The sequence below is a fragment of the Bufo gargarizans genome, chromosome 3, assembly GCF_014858855.1.
Source record: "Bufo gargarizans isolate SCDJY-AF-19 chromosome 3, ASM1485885v1, whole genome shotgun sequence".
Classification (NCBI taxonomy): domain Eukaryota; kingdom Metazoa; phylum Chordata; class Amphibia; order Anura; family Bufonidae; genus Bufo; species Bufo gargarizans.
The window spans coordinates 289,846,572-289,872,619 of record NC_058082.1 but is presented as its reverse complement, the minus strand read 5'-3'; the positions used below and the strand labels follow the sequence as shown (position 1 = coordinate 289,872,619).

General features: G+C 42.2%; 1 protein-coding gene across 1 annotated transcript in view; it reads left to right on the top strand.

The window, feature by feature from the left end:
• Nucleotides 1-5,773: 5,773 nt before the first annotated feature.
• The window catches only part of INTS2 (integrator complex subunit 2), a 39,803-nt gene continuing 19,528 nt past the window's right edge, over nucleotides 5,774-26,048 (top strand). Inside the window, exons 1-17 of the mRNA XM_044284737.1 lie at nucleotides 5,774-5,988; nucleotides 7,651-7,954; nucleotides 9,495-9,633; nucleotides 9,828-9,930; nucleotides 10,856-10,969; nucleotides 12,433-12,563; nucleotides 12,662-12,835; nucleotides 12,987-13,207; nucleotides 14,436-14,561; nucleotides 16,085-16,156; nucleotides 16,260-16,374; nucleotides 17,138-17,206; nucleotides 17,649-17,783; nucleotides 21,201-21,483; nucleotides 23,935-24,039; nucleotides 24,845-25,009; nucleotides 25,305-25,506. Of these exons, the coding sequence (XP_044140672.1) occupies nucleotides 7,662-7,954; nucleotides 9,495-9,633; nucleotides 9,828-9,930; nucleotides 10,856-10,969; nucleotides 12,433-12,563; nucleotides 12,662-12,835; nucleotides 12,987-13,207; nucleotides 14,436-14,561; nucleotides 16,085-16,156; nucleotides 16,260-16,374; nucleotides 17,138-17,206; nucleotides 17,649-17,783; nucleotides 21,201-21,483; nucleotides 23,935-24,039; nucleotides 24,845-25,009; nucleotides 25,305-25,506 (2,447 nt within the window). The 5' untranslated portion in view covers nucleotides 5,774-5,988; nucleotides 7,651-7,661. The remainder of the gene's footprint in view (nucleotides 5,989-7,650; nucleotides 7,955-9,494; nucleotides 9,634-9,827; nucleotides 9,931-10,855; nucleotides 10,970-12,432; nucleotides 12,564-12,661; nucleotides 12,836-12,986; nucleotides 13,208-14,435; nucleotides 14,562-16,084; nucleotides 16,157-16,259; nucleotides 16,375-17,137; nucleotides 17,207-17,648; nucleotides 17,784-21,200; nucleotides 21,484-23,934; nucleotides 24,040-24,844; nucleotides 25,010-25,304; nucleotides 25,507-26,048) is intronic.

Here is a 26,048-nt window from a genome sequence, read left to right as displayed (position 1 = left end):
CCACCGCACCGCAGTCCGTTATTCGCTGATTAGCGTATCGCTAATCAGCATTTGTACTTTTATAGTATCTGGAAGTGATCAAAACTGATCACGGTCAGATCTATAATTGTACTAGTGTCACTTTAGTTCGCCCTCCACCCAAAACGCAGTGTTTGCCCGATCAGGCCTGATCGGTCGCCCACACGTGCGTACACCCACGCCCGCCCCACCGCAGTGACAAAAAAAAATTTTTTTTTTTGATCGCTGCACATTCACTTTACACGCACTGTGGCGATAAAAAAAATCAGTTTTGATATTTTTTATCAACCGCAGCGGCCTCCGGTACTTCGCTAGCCTCCCATTTGTAAGACAGGCTTGCTTTTTTTTTCTTGGGTAGTCTCAGGGAATACCCCGAAATTTAGTTGCCCACATGTCTAACAGGGGGTATTCTTCTGAAGAGGCCTACAGGCTTCTGACCCAGTCGGATGAGGAGTGGGAACCCTCATCTGATGAATCCAGCGGGTCAGAATACGAACCTGTAGAAAGCAGTGGCTCTCTGACCCAAAGTTCGGACGAGGAGGCTGAGGTCCCTGATAGCACCAGGCGTACCCGGCCCCGTGTCGCTAGACCGCAGGTTGCGCAGGATCCGCTTCAAGAGCAGCAGAGTGGGGCTGGTGCTGTCGGATTACGTGGTGAGGCATACACCAGCAGCCCAGCCCTTCCTGGACCTAGTACCAGCACTGCCGTACAACCTGGTGAAGTAGCGAGCACCAGAAGGGCAGTTGAAGCTGGTACTGTGGCACGTGCAGTAGTGACCCCGTCGCAGCCACCGCAAAGACGTGCCCGTAGAGCCCCTAGAATCCCAGAGGTGCTGGCAAACCCTGATTGGCAGTCCCCAACTTCAGCCGCACCCGTAGTTTTCCCTTTCACCGCCCAGTCTGGAGTTCGGGTTGAGACAGCTCAGATCGATTCGGCCCTGGGATTTTTTGAGCTGTTCTTGACTGCGGAGCTTTTAGACTTAGTCGTGGCAGAGACAAACAGGTATGCCACACAATTTATCACCGCTAACCCGGAAAGCTTTTATGCCCAGCCTTTCCGGTGGAAACCAGTCCAAGTTTCCAGAAATTTGCAGATTTGTATACCCCTGAGCAAAACATCTGCATAGACGAGTCCCTGATACATTTTACCGGGCGCCTTGGCTTCAAACAATACATCCCAAGCAAGCGCGCCCGGTATGGGGTCAAATTGTATAAGCTCTGTGAAAGGGCCACAGGCTATACCCACAAATTTCGGGTCTATGTGGGAAAAGATCAGACCCTGGAGCCGGTCGGTTGCCCTGACTACCTGGGGAGCAGTGGGAAGACAGTTTGGGACTTGGTGTCACCCTTATTCGGCAAGGGGTACCATCTTTATGTGGACAATTTCTACACAAGTGTGGCCCTCTTTAGGCATTTGTTTCTAGAACGGATTGGCGCCTGTGGTACCGCGCGAACTAGTCGCGCGGGCTTCCCCCAATGGCTCGTTAGCACCCGTCTTGCAAGGGGGCAGAGGGCCGCACTGTGTAACGAAGAACTGCTCGCGGTGAAATGGAGAGACAAGCGTGACGTTTACATGCTCTCCTCCATTCACGCAGACACGACAATACAAATTGAGCGAGCAACCCGTGTCATTGAAAAGCCCCTCTCAGTCCACGACTATAACCTCCACATGGGAGGGGTCGACTTCAATGACCAGATGTTGGCTCCGTATTTAGTTTCCCGACGCACCAGACGCTGGTATAAGAAGGTGTCTGTATATTTAATTCAATTGGCTCTGTACAATAGTTTTGTTCTCTACAGTAAGGCTGGGAGAACTGGATCCTTCCTCAAATTTCAGGAAGAGATCATCGCGAACCTCCTGTGTATCCAGGAGGTTCCGTGGCCCCATCCACCAGTGTAGTTAGCCGTCTACACGAGCGACACTTCCCCAGTGTCGTTGCTGGTACCTCAAACCGACCGCCACCCCGAAAAAAATGTCGTGTCTGTAGCAGGAGTGGAATAAGGTGTGACACCCGCTATTTCTGTCCTGACTGTCCCGACCACCCTGCCCTATGCTTAGGGGAGTGTTTCCGAAAGTACCACACACAGGTACACCTAGCATAGGGATCACATCTCACCAGGATAGGCACACAGGGCTATTAGGGCCCATTCACTCACAGCTGCTGCAAACGTCTCCTTTCACATGGGACAAAGTGCATAACGCACTTCGCCACATCTTTGGGCGATTTGCGCTTTGCACATTGACCCATGGGGAAGGAGAGGTTTGTTCTATAAAGGTAAAAAAACAAAAAAAAAAAACAAAAAAAAAAAAAACAGGTAAGCAAACAGGTTAATGTTTAGTTCCAAAAGTTAAAGTTACATGTTCTGTTCCAAAGTTAATAAAATTATTGCGTTGTGGCCTGGTTTTTTCTTTTTTTTTTTGTCTTTTTACCTTCCAGGTGGACCAACCGATCTACTAGCTGCAGCACCGATGTGCATTCTGACAGAAGCATTGCGCTGCTGTCAGATTACACGCAAGTCGGTGTATGCGGCGCTGCAAGACGGGATTTTCTCCTCTGCAGTGACAGATACGTTTGCCGAGGCATACGAGCTGAGGAGGAGGCGGCGTTCCTATGCTTTGGCAAGCACTTTGTATATATATATATATATATATATATATATATATATATATATATATATATATATATATATATAAAAAAAAAAATCCCGGCAATGATTTATTCATCCACATCGATTGATGCGAATGGAGAAATCTGGTTTGCCAGGGCATACGAGCTAAGTGGGTATGGATGTAGGGCGGAGCTCCTATGTCCTGGCAGACGCCTTTCCCCTCCATTTTTTTTTTTTGGCAGAGATTTTTTCATCCACATTGATCGATGCGAATGAAGAAATCTGTGCCGTTCATTTTTTTCTTTCAGCCCAGAGGCTGAACGGAAAAAAAAATCTCATTACCTGTATGCTCAATATAAGGAGACTAGCAGAAACTCCTAATGCTGGCCATACATGTAATGATTGCGGAGACCCTCAAATGCCAGGGCAGTACAAACACCCCACAACTGACCCCATTTTGGAAAGAAGACACCCCAAGGTATTTGCTGAGGGGCATATTGAGTCCATGAAAGATTGAAATTTTTGTCCTAAGTTAGCGGAAAGTGAGACTTTGTGAGAAAAAACAAAAAAAAATCAATTTCCGCTAACTTATGCGAAAAAAAAAAAAATTCTATGAACTTGCCAGGCCCCTCATTGGATACCTTGGGGTGTCTTCTTTCCAAAGTGGGGTCACATGTGGGGTATTTATACTGCCCTGGCTTTTTAGGGGCCCTAAAGCGTGAGAAGAAGTCTGGGATCCAAATGTCTAAAAATGCCCTCCTAAAAGGAATTTGGGCACCTTTGCGCATCTAGGCTGCAAAAAAGTGTGACACATCTGGTATCGCCGTACTCATAAGAAGTTGGGGAATGTGTTTTGGGGTGTCATTTTACATATACCCATGCTGGGTGAGATAAATATCTTGGTCAAATGCCAACTTTGTATAAAAAAATGGGAAAAGTTGTCTTTTGCCAACATATTTCTCTCACCCAGCATGGGTATATGTAAAATGGCACCCCAAAACACATTCCCCAACTTCTCCTGAGTACGGCGATACCAGATGTGTGACACTTTTTTGATGCCAAGGTGGGCAAAGGGGCACATATTCCAAAGTGCACCTTTCGGATTTTGCAGGCCATTTTTTACACATTTTGATTGCAAAGTACTTCTCACACATATGGGCCCCTAAATTGCCAGGGCAGTATAACTACCCCACAAGTGACCCCATTTTGGAAAGAAGACACCCCAAGGTGTTCCGTGAGGGGCATGGTGAGTTCCTAGAATTTTTAATTTTTTGTCGCAAGTTAGTGGAATATGAGACTTTGTAAGAAAAAAAAAACAAAAAAAACACATCATCATTTTCCGCTAACTTGTGACAAAAAAAAAAAATTCTAGGAACTCGCAGTGCCCCTCACGGAATACCTTAGGGTGTCTTCTTTCCAAAATGGGGTCACTTGTGGCGTAGTTATACTGCCCTGGCAATTTAGGGGCCCAAATGTGTGAGAAGTACCTTGCAATCAAAATGTGTAAAAAATGCCCTGCAAAATCCGAAAGGTGCACTTTGGAATATGTGCCCCTTTGCCCACCTTGGCAGCAAAAAAGTGTGACACATCTGGTATCGCCGTACTCAGGAGAAGTTGGGGAATGTGTTTTGGGGTGTCATTTTACATATACCCATGCTGGGTGAGAAAAATATCTTGGTCAAATGCCAACTTTGTATAAAAAAATGGGAAAAGTTGTCTTTTGCCAAGATATTTATCTCACCCAGCATGGGTATATGTAAAATGACACCCCAAAACACATTCCCCAACTTCTCCTGAGTACGGCGATACCACATGTGTGACACTTTTTTGCTGCCAAGGTGGGCAAAGGGGCGCATATTCCAAAGTGCACCTTTCGGATTTCACCGGTCATTTCTTACACATTTTGATTGCAAAGTTCTTCTCACACATTTGGGCCCCTAAATTGCCAGGGCAGTATAACTACCCCACAAGTGACCCCATTTTGGAAAGAAGACACCCCAAGGTATTCCGTGAGGGGCATGGTGAGTTCCTAGAATTTTTTATTTTTTGTCGCAAGTTAGTGGAATATGAGACTTTGTAAGAAAAAAAAAATAAAAAAAATCATCATCATTTTCCGCTAACTTGTGACAAAAAATAAAAAGTTCGATGAACTCACTATGCCCATCAGCGAATACCTTAGGGTGTCTACTTTCCGAAATGGGGTCATTTGTGGCGTAGTTATACTGCCTGGGCATTGTAGAACCTCAGGAAACATGACAGGTGCTCAGAAAATCAGAGCCGTTTCAAAAAGCGGAAATTCACATTTTTGTACCATAGTTTGTAAATGCTAAAACTTTTACCCAAACCATTTTTTTTTTGCCCAAACATTTTTTTTTTATCAAAGACATGTAGAACTATAAATTTAGCGAAAAATTTATATATGGATGTCGTTTTTTTTGCAAAATTTCACAGCTGAAAGTGAAAAATGTCATTTTTTTGCAAAAAAATCGTTACATTTTGATTAACAACAAAAAAAGTTAAAATGTCAGCAGCAATGAAATACCACCAAATGAAAGCTCCATTAGTGAGAAGAAAAGGAGGTAAAATTCATTTGGGTGGTAAGTTGCATGACCGAGCGATAAACGGTGAAAGGAGTGTAGTGCAGAAGTGTAAAAAGTGCTCTGGTCATGAAGGGGGTTTTAGCTAGCGGGGCTGAAGTGGTTAAATGGTATCATCAGAAAGTACAACTTGTCCCACAAAATACAAGCCCTTATATAGATATGTGAACAATAAAATAAAAAAAGTTATGGCTCCAGGAAGATAGGGAAGAAAAAAAAAACGAAAAAATAAAATAAAAATTCTGGTATCCTACGGGTTAAAGGCATATTCCAACAAACAATCCCATAATCCCTCATGCTATTACTACTACTCCTCTCATGTAAATACAGTATTCAGCTACTACCAGTACAAAGGACGTGAGTCTGCCGGGAGCTCACATACATTCGGGACTCCATAACAAAGAACGGTGCGACAGCACAGCCAGCCAATCGCAGATTTCCTTTCAGGGGTTGAGAAACCTCCTGCTATTGGTAACTGTCGTCCTGGCTTCTCGTTGGTTGTAAGGAATGGTAGGCGTGGCCTTGCGCTTCGGGGAAGTGCACTGCTGCGGCAGCTACCTCCATCCGGTCTCTCGGAGCACATTCATCCCGAGTTCTCAGGTTCCGGGCTCTATCACATCGCAGTCATATCATATTGATTATGGTGGTCACAATACTGTAACACATGATGTGTGTACACCAGCCATAGGACGTCTACACTAAGTGTCACATTACCGGGGGGAAGCGGGCAGACCATACACCGGCCTCTCTGCTGGACGCATCAGGTACCTGTGTGCAGTGTTTACAAATGACCGGGGTGCATGGATGGGCACAATAAGGGAGAATGTTTCGTTCTGTGTCTTTACATTTTTTTATTAACATTACCCTAAACTAGAAAAATGCAGGCCATATTCCATAAGGCAGTACTGTAAATGTCACCCGTGGAGCTTACAATCTAACACGTGTTATTCTGGAAGCCACACTTTCTTTCCCTGTTTCTTTTACCTGGTGGCCCATTGCTATTATGTATCTATCCCATCTGTCACACTGCTATAGGAGATGCTGTATGAATAATGGTGGTTGGATGTGCCAGTGACTAGCTTATGTGATCTCTACTCTACATATTGAGTATATTGCTGTACTGTTCTGAGGCTACTGCTGCTGAAACCGTCCACTGTTTGTATGGACATGGTTTGTGCCCCTTTAAATGTGGCAAGTCCAACCATAGCTGTCACAAATCGTTTCATCATCATATTTCTATCTCATGAACGTTTCTTCTTCATATACTATTGTTTGCAATTCCAGTGCTGCATATTATCTGTCTATTAGCATGCATGATATTTCTGTGTGGGGCTGGGAGCTTATTTGGAGGTCAGCTGACAACAACAAAAATCAATGTCACTTACTGTATTACACTAATATTGAGAACCTCATTGGCTAACCATCAGGCATAACCAAAGACATGGCAGCAAGGGCAGGATCTACTGACAAAGACTTTGATTGAATTTCTACAAGCATTTCTGCCAATTTGTGGACACACACAGCTCCAGAATACAGTATAATGCATTCTAATATAACTGTGAATATCAATATATAATCGTGTAGAATCATGGTCCATCCATTGCACCTACTGGGTCTCCACCCTGAATCAGCGCACCAAGCGGTAACCTCTTACTTCATCTCGACTGTGTGTGTCACGGAGTGTTGGAACTCCGCAGCTAACTATATACCAAATACAGCAACAAGTCATAAAAAGATCTCATGCACACGGCCGTATCTGTTTTGCACGTCACATACACATTGCCTTTTTTTGCGGACCCGTTGAATTTAATGTGTGCGTGGTCTGAATTTTGTGGCCAGGAATAGGACATACTGATGCAGACAGCACATGGATGACATCCATGTGTGGTCTGTTTTTTGGTGGAGCCATAGAAATGAATGGGTCCGTTTACAATCCGCAAAAAATTTAGATTGGATAAAAAGGAATAAGGGCTAGTGCAGCCTGAAATGCATCAGCAGTTTTTTACTGCTTTGTACTCTTGTATCAATAAGAATCAGTTTTTTTTATGACTTGGTGCAGTGCTGGATTTCGTATATTGTATGCTACAGTCCATCCATTGTCTCCTATCTAGAAGTACTATTTCAGTGCTTCTGCAGAAAACCCTGTCTGTAATATACAAATCCTGAACACCCAGCTTTAATGATGGCATTTTAAGGGATCTCCAGATTAGTATGGGACTTGATAGGATTCTCAGTCATTTACATTGAGAGGGTCTCTTCTTTATCCCATTTAACACAGAGACTGTCCCTTTGACAGCCAGTGACACAAAACCTTTCAGACCTCATTTTCCCCATTTTGGCTATTCACACTTAACCAATGTGACCTGTTTTATTTACAGGCTATCTGTGTAGTGAAAAGCATGACCAAATGTAATTCTTTTTCCTAGGAGTCATCAGAATGGGCGACAGTCCATATCTGCAGTATGTCAGCCCATATGCCTTTGAAGCAATGCAGAAGGTGGATGTGGTACGGTTGGCTGCTCTCAGCGATCCAGAACTGAGACTTCTGCTACCATGTCTGGTCCGCATGGCCTTGTGTGCTCCAGCTGACCAGAGCCAAAGATGGGCTCAGGACAAAAAGTTGCTTCTCCGGCTTCTATCAGGAGTAGAGGCAGTTAACTCCATTGTGGCCTTGCTCTCTGTAGATTTTCACGCATTAGAGCAGGATGCCAACAAAGAACAGCAGCTAAGGTAAGTTCTATGCATTTATAAATATATTTCTGCATCATCTTAGTAGCCAGGTAGCTAAAATGTCTTGAAAGTAATCCAGCATCTTACATAGGAGAGTGTGTCTCTAATAGCAAAGACCAAAATGGACATCCCTTTATAATGTCTGGCTTTTAGCCTGGTATGTGTTACCATCCTTAGCTTTTCTGTGACCATTATCTGATCCCAATGCAGTTCTTTTGGAAAGGGGAGTCCTTCACAGGGATTTAGAACAGGTTAGGATAGGTCCTAAACTGATCAGATCGACAGGGGTCTGACTTTTTGCACGCCCACAGATCAGCTGTTTGCAGGAGCTTCCATGCTGAAATCAGGCACAACACTGCACAGTGTAGTCCATATTGTATTGGCTGGGCCTGGTTACTGCAGTATGACTCTCACTCTGATTGCAGTAACCAGGCCAGGCTAATACATAGTGTAGTTACAGTGCCAGAGCTTCTGCAAACAGCTGATCGACGGGGGTGCCGGAAGTCCGACCCCCCCACCAATCTGATTGCTGACATCCTAAGGATAGGATAGGGTAGAGGTGGGTAATATAAACGATATGAACAATATATATTCGGCCAACAATATAGATTTTGTCTATATCGCCATATCGCGATATATGACCATGGAGCAGTAGTGAATTGAAGAAGCTTCTCGCTCACTGCTCCGTGGCCTCCCGACTCTGCGCTGCACTGGCCAGGGCCTTGCGAGCACACATCGCGCTGGCTGACGCTGTGTGTGATGTCAGGTCCCTCCCAGTGCATGCTGGGAAGAAGACGCGGTCCGTCTCCTGCGGACTCCATCAGCCAACCGCGCACCCTGCAGGAAAGGTTAGTATATTAGCAGGGGACCAAATCTACCGGGGGGTGGGGGGAATGCGGTGGATGGCTATGGCATGGGGCTGATGGCGCTGGCTAGGGGACATGATGATGGTGGCAATGGCATGGGGCTGATGGCGCTGGCTCGGGGAGATGGATGATATGCATGGGGCTGATGGCACTGGCTGGGGGACATGGATTATATGGCAATGGCATAGGGCTGATGGCGCTGGCTGGGGACATGGATTATATGGCATAGGGCTGATGGCGCTGGCTGGGGGAAATGGATGATTGCAAATAGCAATGGCATGGGGCTGATGGCGCTGGATGGGGAACATGGATGATGGCAATGGCATGGAGCTGATAAATAAAATTATGGTTTTCATAAAGTAATAATATATAATATAGAAAATAATATATTGCGATATATCGTTATATCGCACATGCTTCAAATTATATTGCGATATAGATTTTAAGCCATATCGCCCAGCCCTAGGATAGGTCCTCAGTAGCCTTGGAGAACCTCTTTAATTATGTATTTTAAATGTACTGTCACTTTTTACTCTCATTAATATCAAAGGAGCTTACATGTATAATGCCATGCATGCAATCATTATGTATTCTAGCTGTACGCATTTCATTTTTGTACATTGACCCATTTCGAGTATGTAGAGTGTATCTGACTGGCATATTCTTCTCCATAGACATAAGCTTGGGGGAGGCACTGGAGAAAGTATTTTGGTGTCACAGCTTCAGCATGGCCTGACTTTGGAGTTTGAGCACAGTGATTCTCCTCGTCGATTACGACTAGTGCTCAGCGAGCTATTGGCGATAATAAATAAGGTATGGTTTTCTTATATGTCTGAGTATAGAAGTTACTGGTGACATCTATAAATAAATCGGCAAATTCATGCTGCTTCCATCGTCTAGATTTCACAAGTTTTTGGGGCAATGAACTTTGTCATTTTGACAACAAATAGTTTGTTCTCAGCATTACTGTGTTAGTTTTGTGTATTCTAATTCTTTGGTTTTTGTAGGTTGCAGATTCTAATGGTGAATATTTCTTGAAGTCATCAGAGCTATTTGAAAGTCCTGTGCACATGGAGGAAGCTGCAGATGTGCTCTGCATTTTACAAGCTGGTATAGTATTGGCATGCTGCACTTTTATTCTGTTGTGCGATGGAAAGTATTGATATTTTAAAGGGGTAAAGATAATGAAGGATCCATCCGGTTTACGTTATGCTGGAGTCCTCTCCTGCATAATGAAACCGGACGGATCCGTTATGCAGGCCATAGACTTCTATTATGACGGAATGAATAACGGAATGTCTTTAAAGGCATTCCGTTATGCATTCTGTCATGGAATTGCGTTATGGTCCGTGGTAACGGAATCCATAACGCAATTCAGAAAATACCACAACATGAACCCGCACACAAACTTCAAAATATGAAATTCGCTCATCCCAAATAATGATGATCTATCCTCAGGCTAGGTCATCATTATCACATTGTGGGGGTCCAAGTCCTGCCACCCCCACCGAAAAGCTGTTTAAGGGAGCTCTGGTGAGCGCTGCGGGCTCCCGACAGTTTACCAAGCACAGCACTCTACATCAATTGCCTCTCAGACCCATTGACTTGAATGGGACTGACCTGCAAGTTGGCCATGTGACCAATGTATGGTGATATCTCATGGCCTAGGAAGAGGCCACGGTGCTCATAGAGTGCCTGCCTTTTTCTAACAGCTGATCGGTGGGGGTTCTGAGAGTTGGGTCCCCACCGATCTGATATTGGTGACCTATCCAGAGGCTAGGTCACCAATATGTATTACCGGATAGCCCCTTTTAAAATATTGCATTTAGTGTATTGTTGAAATTGTGGCGCAAATAGATTATCTAATGTCACTTTCTCCTTTCTTCTAAATTTGCAAGGCACAATGGTTTATTCTTTTTTCATGAATGTGGCTAAAATCAGATGTGTCAAATTGCACCATAAATGTGCGCTATTTGTCATTGTTGTTTTATTTCTATCAACAATACGTTTAACACTATTCTTTGTTCTTTCATAGAACTGCACACACTACTGCCTATCACAGACATGGCTGAAGCTCTCCTTCATGTTCGAAATGGAGCCTGGTTTCTTTGTTTGCTGGTTGCAAATGTTCCAGACAGCTTTAATGAAGGTGAGCAGCACTGCAGACTTAGGCTATCTTGGCCACGACAACCGTAACACAACCAACGATTGCTGCGTAGCAGTGCAGCCATTGAACTGAGTGGGGTCGCAGCATGAATCCTAAGTTGCTTCGACATCAGAATTGCCAAAAATCCAGCAGTGTTGGGTTTGGTTATGATTCTGGGGTTGTAGTCGCAGTAACTTGCAAGTTGCACTGTGACCCTATTGAGATCAGTGGCTGCGCTGCTACACAGCGATCTTTGGTCGTGTGATGGGTCGTGGCCAAGATCAACATGTAGCCCAGCCTTAACTAGCTTTGATTTATTATGACAGATAACTCCCGCTGTCTACACCTTTCTGTGCAGCTCCAAACCATAGTTAAAAAGGACAACAAAAACCAAACATTTTTACCATGGTTTTGCCCAAGACAGTATTACTGCCATGTGATTCTACATCCATAGATGTTCCTGTAATATACTGCAAATGTTGGGAGGACAGCAGGAACGTCATTGATTATTGATCGTATTTTTAATGGTTTTCAACGTAATATATACTGTGTGTATATATGTGTATATATAAATAATTATAACTTTCCTGTGTGATCTGGTATGTTGTCAGACTTAAACAGCCACACATGATGTTAATTGGACAGAAAAGAATCTGTCACAGATTAGCCATAGGATTTGCATTTTATTCCATGTCATGTTTTACATGCAGATTTGCCATGGATTTCACCCCATGCATTTCACCGGTTGTGAAAATCCACTCAATAAATTGACATGCTGTGGATTTAAAATTTGCCCCACAGGTCATTTTCCTTGTAAAGGTTTTCCCGCAGTGTGTGAATGAGTTTTGTTAGTTTTATCCATTAGCGTGTCCTTCATAAAATAGTGCTATATTTTTTTTTATAGGGCTGTCTTTAGGATTTTCTTAATCTAGATATAGGTGCTGTGGAATGTTTTAGATGGGAATACCCCTTTAAATTGAAAAACAATGCTTAGTTGGACAACTATAAATAGTTTCTGCCGTGTAACTATTGCCATCTAGTGGCCAATTGGAAAACTGCAGTGTTTCAGAATTTATTCTCAAGCTTGTCATACACATAAAAGTACCTGATATCAACGTGCTTGACTGATGTGTTTGTGAGTTGTGACTGTTCCCCAGCGGCAGATATTGGGGGTAAGATATGTTAGATTTCACCATGCCCAATACTTTGTTCCCATGATAGATAACCACTTTTACCATCTCCCCGGTGAAATAAATATGCACCCTTAACAATGAATGCATTTTCATCACTACTACCCCTGTAAATGAAGACGCAAGTTTATCTTGCTCTTTACCAGTGTCCAAAAAGCCATAGTCTATCCATTTTGCTCATGAACCGCTAAAATATGATATTCATAATCTGTATTATTTATAACCTTTTCTATACATGAATCTCATTGACGCCAACACTTTGGCATGATTTTATAGTCTGTAGAAGCTTAATAAAAAACGGAGAACGCCAAGATGAAGAAAGTGCTGGAGGAAGGCGCAGAACTGAAGCTCTTCGTCAGCTGTGCAAGATGAACCCTTCTCAGGCCCTTAAAGTTCGAGGCATGGTGGTAAATGGTTTTAGATGGTTTACGATTACTTTTATACTAACTTGTCGTGCTGGCTAGAAAATGAAGTATATTTTTGGTGTGTGCTTAACTTGTGACAGGTAGAAGAGTGTCACCTTCCAGGGCTTGGTGTAGCATTGACATTGGATCATACAAAAAATGAGGCTGGAAATGATGGTGTGAGCAACATGGTGTGCTTTGTGAGCGGGCTACTCCTTGGGACCAATGCAAAAGTTAGGACCTGGTTTGGCACATTTATTCGCAATGGGCAACTGGTAAGATTTCCCATTTGTATATTTATTTATTTTTTTGCCCTTTACAGTAATAAGCCTTCCAGCTATTTATTGCGTAATCATGTTTTAATATTAATTTTATATATCACTTTTACGTTGTGTACCCTCATGTTAAATCGGTTTTTCACTCTAGAGAAGACGAGAGAACAGCAGCTCAGTGCTATGGCAGATGAGGAAACAGCTCCTTTCAGAGTTAATGAGCATTCTTCCGACTGAGAAAAAACCACAGATATCAGAGGGAGGCGATATTGAGCATGGAGGACATGTATATTGTGGACTCAGAGAGGAACATGTAGTCAAAGCCAGTGCCTTGCTTCGCCTATATTGTGCCCTGATGGGAATTGCTGGTCTTAAGTAAATACCTTTTTCTTATTATCCTGCACTGGTAGCTTTTCTGTCATATTGTAACACAGGACTCGGCATGTTAACAATGTTTCCTATGGCCTTTACTAATAACCCTTCTATGATAAAGTTATGTTTCTGTGCCTTCTGCTGAATAGCATTTATCTCTGAGCCTATTTTACTTCTATTATCATTTTTATCTGTTGTATAACAAATGGAGCATGAATATTCAGACTAATTAAAACTTGTATCATGCATGTTAAATCTGTTATATACATATTGAAGGGGATTTATTATCTGCGTAACGCCTGAATATTGGTGTACAAAAGTGGCAAAATTTATTGAAAGCCTAATTTGCGCAAAAATTGGTTACTTTTGTGCTGTTCTCGTCCTGGTTGCCAAGAAAAGTTGGCGAGGTTTAGCAAGAGTGGATCTTCTGTGGACAGACAGGTTCACTATAATTTGTGCAATATTCAGTCGGCACTCCGTTCTCTGTTGTGCGGTGCTCGCGTCTATGGAAGGCGTCCCACCTAGTATTGAAAACAGAACGGCACTCGCTAATTTAGTAGAGTTGCTTTTAAGTTTAGTGTCGCATTCTATGTCTTCATGTGACGAGTTTTGGCTCACTCGGAACCTGTTTTGGCTCACTCGGTCTGTTTTCTTCAATCACTATAATTTTTGACAGAGATTCATATCAGTATAGCTCATAGCAGGTGTAGATTTTACTTTGGTATTTACAATGAATCCTGGAGCTTCCCTTATTTCACAACCTCCCCATTTTAAGGTCACAGTTTAGTCTAAAAAACATTTTTTTCTGTAGCAGTAAATATCTATTCTGTTTCGTAGTACGATCCTCTGCTCCCAGTCAGGACGCTACAGGAGCAGATAGCCGGACTTACAAAGTAATACATTCTTTCCTCTTCTCCTTGCTTCTTCTCCGTCTCGCAAAGTTCTCACATCTCTGTACTGGATGCCTCACACACTTGCTTTGGCCTTAGAATGAGAAGGCTGTGAAATACAAGATGCTCCGAGATCACTGTAAATACTTTAGTGACTTTGATAACTGGTGGAGGGGTGGCCAAAGATGCACCAGATATATTAAGAGGCACATCTTACTCCTGCACACTTAAAATTAAGACCAGTGTATAAAACTCTAATCATAATGAATTTCCTATAATGAAGTGTAGCAGTTTGCTTCTTAGTGACTTCTAGCTTTCTCATGGTTGTGTTTTCATTTCAGGCCAACAGATGAAGAGGCTGAGCAAGTGCTTCAGCTCATGACCAGCCGTCCACCGGCCACTCCTGCTGGGGTGCGATTTGTGTCCCTTTCTTTCTGTATGCTACTGGCATTCTCCACACTAGTAAGGTGAGATATTTTCTGCCATGCATATTCCCTTGAGCTTTTTTAAAAAACAAAACAAAAAAAATATATATTTTATCCCATTCAAACTTGTGGTCAGTGTTTGGGACCCCAACAATTGGCGTTTCGTGTTTTTTTTTTTTTTTTAAAGATTTAAATGAATTCTCCGGCAAAAACGTAACATGTAACTAGGATAGGTTTTCAAGACCTGTGGGTGTGTGGGATTTTAGACTGACCGGACATGTATGGAGTAAGCTACACGCTAATGCTGAACATGTATGGCATTATTTGTTTTAGTGGTTAAATGGCGACATTAAAAAGTACAACTTGTCTGCCAACAAATTAGTCCCCATATAGCTATGTCAATAGAAAAATAACGTTTTGTCTTTTTAAGGGTCCATTCACACGTCCGTTGTTTCTTTCCTGATCTGTTTCGTTTTTTGCGGAACAGATCAGGACCAGTTCTGGACCCATTCATTTTCAATGGGTCCTGAAAAAAATCGGACAACACAATGTGTGCTGTCCGTTTCCGTTGTTCCATTCCGCATGTCCGATTAAATATAAAACTTGTCCTATTCTTTTCCGCAAAAATCGGATCCTGGTACAATACAAAGTCAATGGTTCCGCAAAAAACGGATGACATTCGTATGTCATTACGTATGTCATCCGTTTTATGCGGAATCCGTTCCTGGAAATTAAATCCTGCCCACAGAAATCACTTATTCAATTTTTTTTTCTTTTATTTCAAAGAAATCCAAACAACTTTATTTGCTTTGTGAAATTTATACATGTTTCCGTTTTTTGCGGATCCGCAAAAAACGGATGACATACTAATGACATACGGAAACATTTTCAGGAACAACGGAACCGCAAAAAACGGACCGAAATTCGGGATATAGAAAAATACTGACGTGTGAATGTAGCCTAAAGTCGGGTGGGAAAAACATAAATGTCGTCAGCAAACTTGGCTTGATCGCTATGGAGTTAAGGTGTTCATACACCTTCAGCAGCTGTTGCCAGGACATTCAGTTGACTGACAGCTATCTTGGTTCAGCTGAGCGTCTATCTATTCTCAGAGTGGTAAGAGAAGAAAGCCACTGCCAGACACCTCCAATCCAATTAATTAATATTGATGACCTATCTTCATTTTAAAGTGGCTGTGCTTGGTATCGCAGCTCAGCCCCATTGACTTCTATAGGGCTGTGCTGCGCCTAGGCCCTGTAACCGATGAACGTGTTGTCACTGGCCTTGAAAAAGCAGTATTTAAATCCCGGAAAACCCCTTTTAATACCCGACCCCCGACATGAATTTACATTACATTTGGGTTTTCGGGATGTGGTTAAAGTGAACTGAACCTCAAGAAAACATTATCAAACACAGGTGACAACAACAAAATGCTGCACATAAAATAAACCTGATTGGATGAACCACCTACAAGACCCTCCTCTTCTCACAACAAGGTGTATTACAGTACTGAATTATTATGGGGAAGTAATTATTTCATCATTTATTTTTTATATATGTTTCAGTACCCCAGAACAGGAGCAATTGATGTTGATATGGCTTAGCTGGATGATAAAGGAAGAAGCTTATTTTGAAAGGTGAGCCTTTGTGTATATTTAGAAAAAAAAAAAAGTTGAATGTAAATTGTTAATTGTATGAGTAATATGTGATCTTACATTTTTGTAAACTTGTCTTTTACAGTACAGCCGGTGTGTCTGCCTCATTTGGAGAAATGCTGCTCTTAGTTGCCATGTATTTCCATAGCAACCAGCTGAGTGCCATCATCGATTTGGTCTGTTCCACACTGGGAATGAAGGTAAATAAGATGGCTGTATTTCTGCAGAATGTAGGGGATGTTGAATTCTTTCCTACTTGTCTGCTCTTCTTCAGACCTCAGATCAGACCCCCATTGCTCATCAGACCTCAGATTAGACCCCCATTGCTAATCAAACCCCATAATGGAAGCACTCACTAGTATTTGCTTCATTTAAGTTTTTCCCCATAGTTTTGCATTCAATCCCTTATAATGACAAAATCTCAGAATCCAAGACCTTTCATCTGTTGAGAACTAATAGGTTATAGCAGGATTTACATCATCAGTCGAGTAAGTGTCCCAACATGACAGGTTCTAATTTTTTATGCAGATAATATGTCTGCTGACCTGAAAAAGCATTGTTGTAAATGGTGTCAGTCATCTGCTGGTATATCTAATAGCAGCTTTGACTATCAAGCAATTACTAGCTCCCTATATGGCCCTCCTCTTCACGTTCTGTTTGGGGCTCTGTTAGGGCACTGTTTGCATCCATCGTTTTTCTGCTCCTATGACAATATAGTAAAGCGTATATTTTAATGGAAGCATGAACAGTGTCTGATTTTTAACTAGTTTAGTTACATACTTCTATCGGAGCAGATCTATTCTGATCTGCCTTTTGGGACTCTGGGAAAGCTGATTAACAACCCCATTGAATGCATTTAAAAGAATTTGTAGAATGTGTCAGTATTTGTACAGTTTATTAGTTGTAGTTCTTTAGACAGGAGTTGGGAAGTTTATAAGTGTTTTTGATTTTATTCTTTTCCAGATTGTCATTAAACCAAGTTCTCTTAGTAGAATGAAGACCATTTTCACTCAGGAGATATTTACAGAGCAGGTATATTCGTGTCTTTTCTCATGAGCTTTCGTTAGTGTATATATATAGGTTTGTTCTACTACCTGCAGACAGAGCCATAGCTTGAGAATTTAATTATTTTGCATGTCCTCCAAAAATTCCAAAACTCTTCTGCTTGTTACGTCCCATTTTTGCCTACTGTCATTTCCTGTGCTGTATTATTTACTTTATTTAGAAATTTTAACCGCAAATTGAAAAAGGGCAACATGACAAATGTTTTATAGCAATAAGGAGTTAAAGGAGTTATCCTATACTAAAAAAGTGGCCGATACCTTCCTGACCCAGGGTGGGGGAGATGCTTACCTGATTCCCGCCGCTGGATCCGGTTTCTTCGGGTCCTGGGCAGGCAGTTCTGGCCAACTATTTTACGATTGGATAACCCCTTTAATCAGAAGGGCATAATTTTGTATTGTCTTGTATCTAGGTGGTCACCGCCCATGCAGTTCGAGTTCCCGTCACGAGCAATCTGAGTGCGAACATTACTGGCTTCCTACCTATTCACTGTATCTATCAGCTACTGAGAAGTCGAGCTTTCACCAAGCACAAAGTGTCCATAAAGGTAGATATTCCCAATGTCTTAAGCATAATGACAAACATGAATTACTGCTTCAGTTCAGCTTGCAGGAGAACAGGCTAAACTGGACGGACAGATGTCTTTTTTAACCTTATAAACTATGCTACTAGTTCCAAATTTCATATGTTCTTTTCTTATATATTTGACAATAATAAAATCATGTGCTGTAAGACTTTATTCTACAGCATATATGTTCCATAAGCTTGGATCTCAAGTTCACTTACAAGCTCTACCAAGCCAACAGCAAGGAACCTGAGATCTCAGATTGCCCATCAAATTTTGACCAATTGTGTAGTCGTACACAGTTAATGTGGGACATTTATAAAAGTCTGGCGTTTTACGCTGGTCTTTGATAACCCTCGCACTGCCAGAGGATGCGGTTAAAATTTATGACAAGGTGCAGTCCCAGTCATAAATTAGGTGCATATTCCGGCAATACTCCACCACACTCTAGCTACACTTCTTCCACTCCCCCTTTTCAGAAAAGGACAAGGGCGGTGTAGAAACTGCACTTGCGCCTAAACCTGTGGGTTTGCGGGTTTTTTCACCAGTTTCTGGTATAGGGGGGGGTCATAGTGAATGACCCCCATTGAGTTTTACAAAAATAAATATAATACATAGTGGTTATTTGAAAATGAATTTAAAATGAATATACATTGCACAGTTAAAGGCAAGGTCTTCTCCTTATTCTGTAATGAGTATTTGTGAGATATTCCACGGGAAGGAACACTGTGACAGCTGCTATGAGGCTCTTTTTACTGTCTGCGAATAACATTAAGAAGCTTGTTAAGATGACTCAGCATGCAGGAATGCATGACCTGACTGACTTCAGCTGAAAAGTGAATGTGAGCGCTTAGCTTGCTCTTGACAAATACATTAACACAGGGAATATATGAAAAGCTTTGATTTGTACCTTTCACAGAAAAAGAATTTGGGGTTCTGGGCCACACACACACACACAACAATTATCTAAAATGGTCCATTACACACAAACCCTTCCTCTTCCTCCTACTCCAGTTTGTACCCCTAAAGGAGAAGGGCCACTATCATATGAAAACACCTTCATGAGACTCCCCAACTATCTTACTTCAGTAGCTTTACCTGGAAATCCAATCCAAAAGCCACCAGCTTAAATTTTTGCTGACCGCCTCTGCTCATGTATATACTTTTAAGGGTACTTTCACACTTGCGTTTTTCTTTTCCGGCATAGAGTTCCGTCACAGGGGCTCTATGCCGGAAAAGAACTGATCAGTCATATCCCCATGCATTCTGAATGGAGAGCAAATCCGTTCAGGATGCATCAGGATGTCTTCAGTTTAGTAATTTTGACTGATCAGGCAAAAGAGAAAACCGTAGCATGCTACGGTTTTATCTCCGGCGAAAAAAACTGAAGACTTGCCTGAATTCCATAGGAATGTATTAGTGCCGTATCCGGCATTCAAAATACCGGAATGCTGGATCCGTCCTTCCGGTCTGCGCATGCGCAGTCCTTTAAAAATGAGAAAAGAAAAAAAAAAGGATCCGTTTTGCCTGATGACACCGGAAACACAGATCCGGTATTGCAATGCATTTTTCTGACTGATCAGGCATTTTTTGAACTGATCAGGATCCTGATCAGTCTGAAAAATGCCTGATCAGTCAGAAAAAATTACATCCGTTTGCATAGTTTGCCTGATCAGGCAGTCAGTTCAGGCAACGGAACTGTCTGCCGGAATCAAACAACGCAAGTGTGAAAGTACCCTAAGTTGACCACATTTTTCCAGTTTTGAATGTTTTTAGAGGAACTTCTGATTTCCAGACCAATGTTTCTGGCTCAATAAAATGAATATCTGGAGGATAGTCTAAGCGACATTATCTCAATGAAATCATTTTAACACCAAAGCACCTGTGGGAAAAATAACCTTGGGAAATCAATCTTGGCATGTAGAAATTTAAAGGATCTGAAATTTAAATATGTAATTTCCATATTTTTACAAATAATTGTAACAGTATGGTTTACAAGTGTTACACATAAGGTAATGGAAAGGTTTACTCACCCACACCAATCCCTCGCCACTGCTGTTTTGATGCTGCTTGGGTCCCACTGCTCTCTGCTTCTTGGTCCCAATTCAACACACAGGAAATTAATTTGAATGCCCCCTCGGCAACAAGGATTGCATTTTCCCTGAGATGGCTGCTAGCAACCTGTCCCAGAATGTGAGCAAGACTGGTTGCCACCACTTGCAGAGCTGTCTAGGGGGTGAGGGCACAGGGCCTAACTACACACTACGCCCTGGCACTTCCATATACTACATATTGGTGAGTTTTCCTGATAGGCTGCTCAGCCATAATTGCATAGGCAGGATCACATTATTACTATCTATTGTAGAGCAGTGCAGTGTGTAGTAACATATACCATATGTTACCAAATTAGTTGTCTGGCTGCTGAGACCCCACAGATTCCTAAGGGGGCCACAATGATAGTGAAGCATAGGAACCCCTTTATTTTTTTTTATTTATTTTTTTAGCTGTGTCACTCACAACCTGATGCTCTATATTATTACTTGAATGGGTTGTATTGCAGCACATGCTCATGAGCTCTGCTGTACAGAAGAACCTCTGAAGAACACAGAACTTTTTTTTAAAGCATTAGTTGGTGTCCAAGAGTTTTGACATGAATGATAGCGTTACTGCGTTGAGTTCTGCAATGAAATGACCCTGTTGTTGCACATGATCAGTGGAAATATTGGAGTTCAGACTGCAAAGAAAAAAAGGGAGTCAGTCAGCACATCCCAATGCACAGGTGAAGGTTGCTATGGCTGAAAACACAAAGAAAAAAACACAATGCAACAACACTGCAAACCAAATAAAGTACAAAAAATTATTCTAATGCTGTGCTTATTAAGTAAATTTGAGATTCCTGGCAAATACATTTTGTACAAAATTATTTGGTCCCGTCTGCCAAACGTCAAGGCGATCTCTGTGTGCCACGACGGCTACCATAAAATTTAGGGAGTGTAGGTTCCACATGAATGAGGGGCCCACCTTAACTTTTGTCATTTTTGGTGCCAAAATGCCCTACATTAAATGCAGCGAATGCAGGTACCAACATGCATGCCAAGCCCTCTCCACACCTCTCCTGGTGCCAGATGGCCCCCAACGAATGCAATGAGAGTCCACCCTATATCTCTCTTGGTGCCAAAAGGCTTCCAGTGAGTGAGGCGGAGCAGGCTAAGGTTTATACTTAGGCTAATTTTAATTAGTGTATCGGGCAGACAGGCTGGTCAGGAGTGTATGACTGAAGAGTCAGCCACACCTCCGGTACAAACTGCACTGATGGAAAATTCTAAGGATCGACTATTATATTGTTTTGAGAGTGACAAAGCCATGTACTGTAGAAAAAAAAACATTCACTTCTTTTAGGACTGGATCTACACGCAAATTTGTGAGACAACTACTCCTCTTCATCAGCAGTTGATTCCACTCATAGACGTGTACATTAACTCCATAATCACTCCTGCGTCAAAGTCCAGTCCAGAAGCAACCAACAAACCCATCACAGAGCAAGAAATCTTAAAGGTTTTTCAGGGTCACATAGGGGAGAATTCGCGGCAAAACCAACCTAACAAAATTACTACTCAGTTACTTTTACTCTATTACCTTCTGTCTTATGAAGAAGCTCTTCTGGCTAATTCAAAAACATTAGGTAAGTGATTTTTTATTATTATATGTACTTCACTCTGCATCTTGGTTTTGAAACCTGTAGAATATAACTCCTTCGACCTTTTCTAGAGCTTAAGGGGTACCAAATGCTGCCCAACCTGTTGTAAAAGTCAGTGTCCAGTGTACCTTTTTGAAATTTTGCAGTATTCCCAGTGCTGTCTAATTGCTCTCATGTCACCATTAGGAGTCAAGATTAAAGATTCCTGATTAATGTTAACACATTTCTCTGTGTAATCTGGGACGTGCTGCCATAAGTGAATAGAGAAGAATGCGGGAGGAACTAATCATTCCTCTGGCATTTTGTCTAAATTAGGCCCAATGCACACGACCATGGAACACGGCCGTGAGCAGTCTGTGGTATCCCGGCCTGGCATCCTGCTGAGAACAGGAGCGCACTGTGTCATTGGTTGCTATGACGCTGTGCGCTTCGTGCCGCCTCTGCAGTACAGTAATACACTCGTATGATCTATACGAGTGTATTACTGTACTGCAGCGGCGGCACAAAGTGCACGGCGTCATAGCAACCAATGACGCCGTGCGCTCCTGCTCTCAGGATGCCAGGCCAGGATACCACGGACCGCTCACGGCCGTGCTCCACGGTCGTGTGCATTCGGCCTTAGCCTGTGCAATCAGGCTTGTGCAAACAAGCGCTGATGGATGACTTAGGCTACTTTCACACTTGCGTTCGGGGCTCCGCTTGTGAGTTCCGTTTGAAGGCTCTCACAAGCGGCCCCGAACTGATCTGTCCAGCCCTAATGCATTCTGAGTGGATGAGGATCCGCTCAGAATGCATCAGTCTGGCACCGTCTGTCCTCCGCTCAGCAGGCGGACACCTGAACGCTGCTTGCAGCGTTCGGATGTCCGCCTGGCCGTGCAGAGGCAAACGGATCCGTCCAGACTTACAATGTAAGTCAATGGGGACGGATCCGTTTGAAGTTGACACAGTATGGCTCAATTTTCAAACGGATCCGCCCCCCATTGACTTTCAATGTAAAGTCAAAACGGATCCGTTTGCACCATCATGAACCAAAAAATAAATACAAATTTTTTATTTATTTTTTTGGTTCATGGTAATGCAAACGAATCCATTCTGAACGGATCTAAGCGTTTGCATTATATGTGCGGATCCGTCTGTGCAGATACCAGACGGATCCGCTCCGAACGCAAGTGTGAAAGTACCCTTTCGGGCAATGTTATACCACCTTTAGATTGTTCTTTGATTTGTCCTCAACAACTGCTTTACGTTGTCTACAGTGTTCTTTGTTCAGAATGTTTATTTGCTCACGTTACTTCTTTCCCTCTGCTATGTTTAGCTTTTTAAATGTTTGTTTCCAGTTGCTTATATTGCATGAGTGTATTCACAGATAAGAATCACTCAGATCAGTCTGTATCACTAGAACAGTTGTCAATCTAATTTCCCAAATTTTATTGGAAGCCAATCAATTTATTAGTTTTTGGAAACTGGAGCAACAGTAAGAACCAAAACAAACCAGGTGGTCTGGGCATGTCTAACAACGGTCTATAGCAGGGGTGCACAACCTGCGGCCCGGGGGCCACATGCGGCCCTCAATACCATTCTATACGGCCCCCAACCACCTGGTAGCAGACATGTATGTCTATGTCTTGTGGCTGCTCACATGAATCTTTAATGTATTGTCCCATTAGATGGGAGTTCTGGAAGTGTAACTAGACATTTATAATATATACTGTATGTTCAATATGCCTTAAATATAGTATTTCACTTGGTAATACCCCTTTAAAGTTTATTTTCGGCCCTTGGAATTGGTTCAGGTTGACAATGTGGCCCCCAAACAGAAAAGGTTGTGCACCCTTGGTCTATAGCATAATGCAAAAAGCAGCACACATTTATGCTTGTTCATAGCAGGATTAGATTTATTTTCTGGCTTTAAGATAGCCCAACATGTGTCAAATATATTAAGACAAGTGCACTCCATTGGTCTTTCGTTTCAGACTGGAGTATGTATGCCAGGTGTAAAATATCTGCAAAAACAATGTTTTATCATGGAAAAAAATATCCTACATGGTAAACATACAGTATAGCCTCTTAAAAAACGGAAATACAAAGTCAAAATATTATGTTTTTATTAACTACGCATTCCAGTTTGGTGAGCACAGCAGTTTCCTGAAACAGCTGATCGGCCAGGGTGCCAGGACTCGGACCCTTGCCGATGTGATAATGATGACTTATCCTATCCTCATCATTATCAATGCCTGGATAACCCCTTTAACACAAATAAGCTCTAACTGTGTTTTTTTGTATACCTTTTGTTTCTTGAATTTCTGGAATCTTTTGTGTGCAAATCTAAAGCTAAATGTTTCAAATGTCAAAATAACTTTACAAATAGAAATGCTAAAATACTGTATAATGAGGAAGAAACTGGATTCTAATATTTCATATCTACTGTAATTGCAGCGGCCATGCAGAAGAAGCCAAAGTCTTACTCTTCATTGTTAATGGATCAAATTCCAATAAAATACCTTATTAGACAGGCACAAGGCCTACAACAAGAACTTGGTGGTGAGTGGCTGCATGTGCATGTGTATTTTTGGTATTCTATGTTCTATTATGTACATTAAAATTCCTTTAGATAGACACTCCACCTATATACACCGGGGCTCATTTACTGGCATTTACTGGCATTTCACATGATGCAGTTAAATTCTTAGTAGGTGCAGGCCTCTTAAGAAATATGTTGTATCTGTGAAGTCTGTGCACCAGAAATTGACACCTATGCCAGTTAGGAGCTAGAGTAGATTTCAGCTATAATTTACGCTGGTTTTCTGGTGTTAATTATTGTAAATGTGTCTAGACATGTGGGGTCTCGTTCCCTTCCTCTAAGCTGCACCATAGTGGTAAGAGTAATGCTTTTCGTGCAAAAGTTGTAGGGGAAAACTGGTACTAATGATGGATCTATGGAAGGCAGGGTAAAGGGTGTATTAGACACCTTGATTGTAGGGAGGGAAACGTTCCCTCCCGGCAGTCGCCAGTTAGCTAGGAGAGGACACTGCTGCTATTACATGCAGCGATGTCCTCTGCAGCATGGGAAAGAACGATCGCCATGGAATCGCTCGTCCCCATGCAGGACAGTGGCGTACCGACGGCAGATCTTGATTACAGAGCATGATCTGCCACCGGCAAATCCAGATCTTTCAGCTTGCTGAAAGATTTGAATTGCCCGATGAACTAGCATTTGCTCGTTCCTCGAGCAATCGGAAGCAGTATTAGCCTGTTGGATGATTGCTAATGATTATCGGACAGAAAAGCTGCCCGTCTAATATACCCATAACTTACTTTACTATTATTATTGCTTTCTGTTCTCCAGGCCTACACTCTGCCCTACTGCGCTTGCTTGCCACCAACTACCCCCACCTCTGCATTGTGGATGACTGGATATGTGAGGAGGAAATTACTGGTACAGATGCTCTCTTAAGAAGGATGTTGATGACAAATTCTGCCAAAAATCATTCCCCAAAACAGCTACAGGATGGTGAGCTTTAAAAAATATACAGAATATACAGCAAGCAGCTGCTTTCTCCCTCAGGTAGAAAGATTCTTATAGTATGGAAAATATTTTCAGTTTGTTTGGGTGGGAGTTGCGCGGTCCATGATCATTCTCGAAACATTGTGCCTGTACTCCTTGCTAAAAAATATTTATTAAGTAGTTGTTTAAATGTATTAACCTGTTTCCATTTTTGTGTTTTAGTCCTTTTCTTCTTTTCATAATGCATATATAATGGTGTATAGTTTTGTATGTTTCAATGTACGTATGTTTTTTTGTAAAGCATTTCTACAGCTTCAGAGCAACCATACGCAGGTGATGCAAATTCTAGAGCACTTGACTCTTCTAAGTGCCAGTGATCTGATCCCGTATGCAGAAGTTCTCACTGCCAATATGAACCAGCTCTTGAATGCTGGTGTTCCGCGCAGGATACTGCAGACTGTCAGCAAGCTTTGGATGACCTTAAACACTGTAATGCCAAGAAGGTAATGTTCATTTGACCCATTTAGGTCTTTCTGTACTACATTTTTTTTCTTTGGGTATGTTTCATACTGTTTCGTGAACTACCATTATTTTTATATATCTATATATATATATATTTATATTCATATATATATATACACACATACATAAGATAGCAGGGCAGCACTCCTCACTTCAAGTGATGCAAATGATGCAGGTGCCAGTGTTTTCCCCTGAGTCCTGAGGTCCAAACACAATCCAAATAAATGTAACGCAGCACTCCTTAGATAAAAAGTGAAGAAATACAAAATTTATTCAACATGTGTTGAATAAATTTGGTATTTTTTCACTGAACAAGGCTGCTCTGGTCTGCAGGATGGGAAGCTCTCATATCTCGTTGACGAGCAGATTTAAGATGACATTATTGAGGTTGATCAGAAACCTCTACTAGTTCATTAGAAGCAGACATAGAAATGTTGACTGGGGGACAGTCTACAGTGCATCGGAATGTGGCCTGCCCCTCCAGGAGCTGAGTCATGAGAAAGCTGGAAGTGTAGAGGAAACT